General features: G+C 38.0%; 1 protein-coding gene across 1 annotated transcript; it reads left to right on the top strand.

Annotated features, from left to right (window-relative positions):
- The first annotated feature begins 3,151 nt into the window (after positions 1-3,151).
- LOC149429969 (SCO-spondin-like) lies at positions 3,152-7,720 on the top strand. Its single transcript, XM_089666298.1, has 4 exons — positions 3,152-3,258; positions 3,350-3,395; positions 5,922-5,972; positions 7,194-7,720. The coding sequence occupies exons 2-4, from the start codon at positions 3,356-3,358 to the stop codon at positions 7,616-7,618; spliced, it is 516 nt and encodes a 171-aa protein (XP_089522424.1). The 5' UTR covers positions 3,152-3,258; positions 3,350-3,355; the 3' UTR covers positions 7,619-7,720.
- Positions 7,721-8,129: the final 409 nt, after the last annotated feature.

Below are 8,129 nucleotides of genomic sequence, written 5' to 3'. Positions count from 1 at the left end.
GCCATCTGGCAACCATCTCACGCCAATGGAAGCTTGAAGATGCCAGGAGGAAATAGCAACTGGCCGGCTTTTATACTTTTTCGGACCTACATGGTTTTCCGTAATGTAAGCCATGGTTGGAGTTGTCTATGTACTGCTGCCAAGTTTTTATTTCACAGCATGAACACTTATGTGGCCCAAGAATTTATCCTGAAGCTAGACCTAAAGACCTCTTTAGATGGGTTTCATACCTGACTTATTTATTTATTTTATTTTATTTATTTTTTAATTTTAATTTTTATTTTATTTTATTTTTTTTAATCAATACATTTTAACCACTTGCCTACCAGGCACTTATACCCCCTTCTTTACCAGGCCAATTTTCAGCTTTCAGCGCTGTCACATTTTGATTGGCAATTGCACGGTCATGCAAGATTGTACCCATATGAAATTTTTAACATTTTTTTCTCACAAATAGAGCTTTCTTTTGGTGGTATTTAATTGCCACTGGGCGCTTTACTTTTTGCACTATAAACAAAAAAATTGCACAAAATTAGAAAAAATTGAGCCGCGCATGCGCGGTGAGAATGGAAGGATGTCAAAAGACAGCCTATCAGAACGAGAGAACTACCTTGCGCCCGTCATTGGACTATATGGCGGGCGGGAGGTGGTTAAACAACATTGCGTATTTTAATTGTATAAAGAGGGGTAAATCCTTAAGCGGAATATAGAAGGCCATATTCAACATAGTCGAGGTCCCTAGGGGCCTAGGTGTCAGCTTTCCAATATGATAGCATGTATGAATAAAAATGAGATCATTGAATGTCATCATTAACCGTAAATGAAATCAAATCCGCTGTGGTAAGAATATATATACAGGCGTGCTTCGGTTTCCGAACGCCTCGGTTAACGTAATTTTCGGTTTACGAATGAAAATCCATTGAAAATAATGCCTTTGCTAATTTTTTTCGCAATACAAACGGATTAATTGGTTTTCAATTTTTTTTTTTAATAATTTCCCTGTACAGTATTTATGCCTTTAAAGTGCACTTTATAAAGAGTTTTGAACAGATAAGACTTTTTTTAAGTTTTTTCTGACCTCTGGAACGGATTAATTGGTTTTCAGTGCATTCCTATGGGAAACCGCGTTTTGGTTTATGGATTTTTTGCAATACGAAAAGTACCGGAGAACGCATTAAATTTGAAAACCGAAGTACGCCTGTAGTAAGAAAATAGGAAAAAGTGAAAATCAAGAAAAAGGTAGAAAGTCAGTAGAAGAAAATTCTGCAAATTGGTGAATGTGTATTCATGGGAAGAAGATGGCTCCAATTAGCCAGGGTGTATGATGATCCAGCATACATAGGTAAGGAGCTGAAGGTAAACTTTTCAGGAGGCTCTTAATTATACCATCACCTTGGCCTTTGGAATGTCTCATAATGGCCTACAAAAAAATTGAGTCCATAGCCTGGCCAAGGAACATTTTGGGCCAAAGGCCCAATTTCCTGGTTTTAACAAGGGTTCCCTGAGTCCTGAAAATTGTTCCAAGGGCTCCTCTGGGGTAAAAAAAGTTAAGAAGATGGAAGAGGGATATAACAGTAGGCCCTTTAAACCTCCAATTAGCCAGGAAGTATGATGATCCAGCATACATTGGTACAGAGCTGAAGATAAACTTTTCAGGAGGCTCTTAATTATACCATCACCTTGGCCTTTGGAATGTCTCTTAATGGCCTACAAAAAAATTTAGTCCATAGCCTGGCTAAGGAACATTTTGGGCCAAAGGCCCAATTACCTAGTTTTAACTAGGGTTCCTGGAGACCTGAAAAAATTGTTCCAAAAAGTAAAAAATATGGAAGATGGATATAACAGTAGGCCCTTTAATCCTCCAATTATCCAGGATGTATGATGATCCAGCATACATTGGTACAGAGCTGAAGGTAAGCTTTTCAGGAGGCTCTTAATTATACCATCACCTTGGCCTTTGGAATGTCTCGTAATGGCCTACAAAAAATTGAGTCCATAGTCTGGCCAAGGAACATTTTGGGCCAAAGGCCCAATTACCTGGTTTTAACAAGGGTTCCCTGAGACCTGAAAATTGTTCCAAGGGCTCCTCTGGGGTAAAAAAAGTTAAGAAGATGGATATAACAGTAGGCCCTTTAAACCTCCAATTAGCCAGGAAGTATGATGATCCAGCATACATTGGTACAGAGCTGAAGGTAAGCTTTTCAGGAGGCTCTTAATTATACCATCACCTTGGCCTTTGGAATGTCTCATAACGGTCTACAAAAAAATTTAGTCCATAGCCTGGCCAAGGAACGTTTTGGGCCACAGGCCATATAAATATGGGCAGGATGGTTGGGAACAATAACAAAATCCAAGAGTCCAACTTTAGTAGTTGTTGGCCAAGGAACATTTTGGGCCACAGGCCATATAAATACAGGCAGGATGGTTGGGAACAATTCCAAAAATTCCAAGAGTTAAACTTGGGTAGTTGTTGGACAAGGAACATTTTGGGCCAAGGGCCATATAAATACGGGCAGGATGGTTGGGAACAATAACATAAATTCCAGGAGTCCAACTTTAGTAGTTGGCCAAGGAACATTTTGGGTCAAAGGCCATATAAATACGGGCAGGATGGTTGGGAACAATACCAAAAATTCCAAGAGTTAAACTTGGGTAGTTGTTGGCCAAGGAACATTTTGGGCCAAAGGCCATATAAATATGGGCAGGATGGTTGGGAACAATAACATAAATTCCAGGAGTCCAACTTTAGTAGTTGTTGGCCAAGGAACATTTTGGGTCAAAGGCCATATAAATACGGGCAGGATGGTTGGGAACAATACCAAAAATTCCAAGAGTTCAACTTAGTAGTTTTGATAAATCTCTCATTTTATGTTGTTGAGGATCATATATTCTTTGTAAACAATTATTCTATTTGCTGTCACATAAAATGTAAAACTCAAAAAAAAAATAGTTATCTACCAGTTACTTCACATCACTTTTTCATTGTATACCAGGTGTGGTTAGGAATCCCAAATTCTGCAGGGCAAGAATTTTCTAGACTTCTTTTGAAGATCCTTAATGCACGTTGCCGGATGCCGTAGAAATGTATAGATCTCAGTGATGATGTCACCCAGTCTGCGTATATTCACAAATCCCTTCATTTATTGAGATCCACACCTATGTTCCCTAACCATATAAATATCTTCCACCTTCAAAGCACTTCAGAACACATAAGCAGATCGAACAACAGAGAGAGAGGATTACACTGACATTCAAAAGGTAAGAGTTTTGGAAAATTTACATTCAAAATATGAGACTTTGAGACTTTCGGTCAAACATTCTAAAAAAAACAAATCCTGCAATCCAACAGGTCAACATGATGACAAAAGTGGCCGTGAAGCTCTTTCTAACACTTGGTAAGTACATACAAAATATAATAAATAACAATTATTTAGCTGAGTTTTGATGGGTCTAACTATGTGCTTAGGACAAAAATATTTGCATACATAGATAAAAAAAAAATCAGGTGGTAATTATGGCATATACATGGGAAAAATAATTTATTGAAACAACCTGGTGCTGAAAGAAAAAAATATTTTGCCATTGCAATCAACATTGCAGGTATTATAATTAGAAAAAAGTACCATATCCGTAACACTTAACATAGTTAAATATTTACAGTTATGTAAAATTAATAAATAAGTAAATTAGGAATTATAATTTTTTTCTGAATATAAATGAAAAGAAATTAACCATTTCATCTAATTAAAAAAAAAAAAAACTCTTACATTTTTATTTATTAAATTAAAAGAAATTAACCATTTTATCTAATTAAAAAAACCCCGAACTCTTACATTTATTTTATTAAAATATTACATTTCCACTTTTAGGACTTAGGCGTTTTTCATTGCAGTAGTCTTTTCTGCACGACAGTCTGTCATCTTATTTACAGTGACTATAATTGTTTGTTTTTTTCAAATACTAAGCACAGGTAATGTAAAAAAAAAATAAAGAAAAAAATGAATGATTTAGGAAATCTTTTCTGAATATCAAATTTAAAAAAATGAACCATTTCATCTAATGACAGAAAATGAACTCATAAATATATTTTAAAATATTACATTTACATTTTTAGAAGTTAAATGCTTTTGATTGCAGTAACCTTTTCTGCACTATAGTCTCTAATTTTTAAATGTTTAAAATGTTAAAACAGTTTTTCTTTTCAATTAGTAAAAAAAAATGTCTGGAGATGTTAAAGAAATTATGGGACTACTCTAAACAATTATTGTAAAAGCAAATAGACCACTACAAGAATTGTAAATACTGAAAATGAATTATTTTTTTATTTGGGAGATTTAAAAATTAGCTCTGGATATTATCCAGCTGCAAAATAAATCAATAAATCAACAATTAATAAATAAATAAATAACTAGATACATTATCTAAAATAAATTACCTGTTTTTTTTTGGTGCTGGTGCTTTAAAAGTTGTCAGTTTTATAACTCTTGTTTTTTTCTATTTTAAATTAATTCATTTTTTTACTTAATGTATTTCAATTATCATTTTATGTACCTGGCGTCAGTGTGAACTATCCAGGTCCTGTACTACATGTTGAGACAGATCAAGCATGTACACTGAGACAGAAATAACTAAAGTGATAGAAAACCAATCTCCATATGTATTTCAAAGATGACAAATGTGACACAACTTGAGGACCAGTTTTACAATTAGTCATCAAATGTCTTCAGGGATGTTGTTTGTGAAATGTTTTCAGCACATGCTAGTTAGGGCTTAACTCCATTCTTGTGATTAAAAACTCTCAGAAGAGAACAGAAGCAATTATCCTATCCTAAAAGGGCTCAATAAGTGATTTACTAGACTAGTAAATAGGTAAATTATGAAGATATATACAAAAGCACTAGTAAAAATTAACCTATTGTATTCAGGACAAAAAAAAAACAATATTTAATTCCTATTATATTATGTAGAAATTAAATATTATTTATTTATATTTCATGTGGACCACCATCTACCTGCAACTCTAGGTTTTCTGGCGTATTAATTACTGTTTGAAGTGAATAGACTGAATATTTTTATATGTTCTCCTAGATTGTAAGCTCGAAAGAGCAGGGCCCTCGATCCCCTCATGTTTTGCATTGTATTGGTATTGTTCTGTCACATGTTCTGTCTCCCTTTGTAATGTACAGCGCTGAGCCAACTATTGGCGCTTTATAAATACTGTATAATAATAATAATAATAATATGTATACATAAAGCTGTCCAAAGCGTTATTTAAATCTCCTGTTTTCAAAAAAAAAGTACAATAAACTGAGAAACAAAATATACTTAAAAATAACCATTTTTATTTGTCAAATACATAATAACATTTTAAACACTGTTTAGGAAAAAGAAATTATAATATATTACAATTTTTTCTGCAATGTAAGGATTTCTGATTTGCAAGTATCTTTTTTTTTATTATTATTATTACTATATCTTTTATAATTTTCTTAAAAGTTTTCCTTAAAATATTTTAAGATGTGCGAGTATCTTATGTAATTACTCCTTACGTTAGTATTTCTTTTTAAACTAAGAAATCAAAATGAAATAAAGAATTTATATTAATAAAAAGAAAAAAAAAGTATATATATATATATATATATATATATATATATATATATATATATATATATATATATAAGCTCCCAGGATCAGGGCCCTCCTTTCCCTCTTGTATTGAACTGTATTGTTGCTGTATTGTCTCCCGTTATATTGTAAAGCGCTGAGCAAACTGTTGGCGCCATATAAATCCTGTATAATAATAATAATAATATATAAATCCTGTATAATAATAATATATAAATCCTGTATAATAATAATATATAAATCCTGTATAATAATAATAATAATAATATATAAATCCTGTATTTTTTTTTCTTCAGAAATGTGTGTTATGTTTGTGACCTCTCAGGAGACAGCAGCTTTACAGCCAGGTAATTATAACACATTTTGTATTACAAAAACAACTTTAGCAATAATATAATCATTTTTCACCTGACATAAAAAGTTAATGTAATGTAAAGATTTGACAATATTTAAAAATTCAGTTTAAAAAAAAAAAAAAAAAAAAATATATATATATATATATATATATATATATATATATATAATATGTGTGGGGAGGAGGAGCTCCGCTGTCTGTGCCCAGGCTGCATGCAGTGCATGGATGGGGGAAGGAGCTGTGCCCTGCCAGCAGTGACCCCCATCCTCTGCCCTGCCAGCAGTGACCCCCATCCTCTGCCCTGCCAGCAGTGACCCCCATCCTCTGCTCTGCCAGCAGTGACCCCTGTCCTCTGCCCCACCATCAGTGACCCCTGTCCTGCCAGCAGTGACCCCCATCCTCTGCCCTGCCAGCAGTGACCCCATCCTCTGCCCCGCCAGCAGTGACCCCCATCCTCTGTCCTGCCAGCAGTGACCCCCGTCCTCTGCCCTGCCAGTAGTGACCCCCATCCTCTGACCCGCCAGCAGTGACCCCCATCCTCTGTCCTACCAGCAGTGACCCCTGTCCTCTGCCCTGCCAGCAGTGACCCTCATCCTCTGCCCCACCAGCAGTGACCCCCGTCCTCTGCCCTGCGAGCAGTGACCCCCATCCTCTGCCCCACCAGCAGTGACCCCGTCCTCTGCCCTGCCAGCAGTAATCCCTTTCTACTGCCCTGCCAGCAGTGACCCCCATCCTCTGCCCCACCAGCAGTGACCCCCGTCCTCTGCCCTGCCAGCAGTAATCCCTTTCTACTGCCCTGCCAGCAGTGACCCCCATCCTCTGCCCCACCAGCAGTGACCCCCGTCCTCTGCCCTGCCAGCAGTAATCCCTTTCTCCTGCCCTGCCAGCAGTGACCCCCGTCCTCTGCCCTGCCAGCAGTAATCCCTTTCTACTGCCCTGCCAGCAGTGACCCCTGTCCTCTGCCCTGCCAGCAGTGACCCCCGTCCTCTGCCCTGCCAGCAGTAATCCCTTTCTACTGCCCTGCCAGCAGTGACCCCTGTCCTCTGCCCTGCCAGCAGTGACCCCTGTCCTCTGCCCTGCTGACCTCCCATTAATTTGCTTATGATGATATTTTTTTATTTGTTGTTAATATGCAGAATAAATGTATATATATTTGTATTTCTATATCACCAGCATTGATGCAGACACTCATTTTTATTCATTTTCTGAACAGACGCCTTCTGTGAACACAACAAGATATTTTACCAATGTAAACCTTGTCCGAAGAGTTGTGGGAACCAACCCATCCCCTGTCTGAAGAGTTGCCAGCCTGAGTGCTACTGCAAACCGGGCTACGTCCTGGCCACGTCCACAGCAAACACCTGCATCCCCGAATCCCAGTGCAACTCCTGCGGCCCCAACGCCCATTGGGCCGACTGCGACTCCCACTGCCAAGACACCTGCGAAAACTACCTGCAGGGCAGCAGGGCCTGCCCCCAGATGTGCGAGGCTGGCTGCGTCTGCAACAAGGGCTACGTCAGGTACAACGGCCAGTGCATCAGGCCCATTCTGTGCCCCCAGAGGGGGAGGTCGGTCAATCCGTTGCTCATACCCCTTTTGGCCGCTGGATTCTCCAATAGCTCAAACCTTCAGAAATAAAGAGAAATCAGCTTTGGGTTGTGTCACACAATCTACTATTTAACTGCACTTTAGATATTTTTTTCCTGCTTTAGCTTTCAATAAAATAACTGTATTTAGAAATTTTGTGCCGCCATTTTTATTGATGAAATGAATGCAGGTTAGTGGCCAAAAAGTCACTTACCATCAGCTTACATTAGCTGTTATATGCTATATACCTGGGGGAGGGGATCATGCCATTTTTTGCATGGGGTTCCCTTTAACCATTTGCCCTCCTGAGGATTTACCCCCCTTCATGACCAGGCCATTGTTTTTTTTTGCGTGGGGTTCCCTTTAACCACTTACCCTCCTGAGGATTTACCCCCCTTCATGACCAGGCCATTGCTTTTTTTTGCACGGGGTTCCCTTTAACCATTTGCCCTCCTAAAGGATTTACCCCCCTTCATGACCAGGCCATTGCTTTTTTTTTGCATAGGGGTTCCCTTTAACCACTTGCCCTCCTGAGGATTTACCCCCCTTCATGACCAGGCCA

This window comes from Staurois parvus, unplaced genomic scaffold (genome assembly GCF_062004578.1).
Source record: "Staurois parvus isolate SC_StPar_1 unplaced genomic scaffold, SC_StPar_1.0 ptg002675l, whole genome shotgun sequence".
In the NCBI taxonomy this organism is placed as follows: Eukaryota; Metazoa; Chordata; class Amphibia; order Anura; family Ranidae; genus Staurois; species Staurois parvus.
Note: the sequence above shows the minus strand (reverse complement) of the source record. Positions and strands in the feature narration are given on the sequence as shown.

What these genes read in the sequence shown, in the direction of transcription:
- LOC149429969 (XM_089666298.1), top strand. Translation starts at nt 3,356, where the DNA reads ATGATGACAAAAGTGGCCGTGAAGCTCTTTCTAACACTTG. An exon ending in GAAGCTCTTTCTAACACTTG is followed by an intron (nt 3,396 to 5,921) that starts GTAAGTACATAC and finishes TTTTTTCTTCAG; the next exon opens with AAATGTGTGTTATGTTTGTG. An exon ending in GACAGCAGCTTTACAGCCAG is followed by an intron (nt 5,973 to 7,193) that starts GTAATTATAACA and finishes TTTTCTGAACAG; the next exon opens with ACGCCTTCTGTGAACACAAC.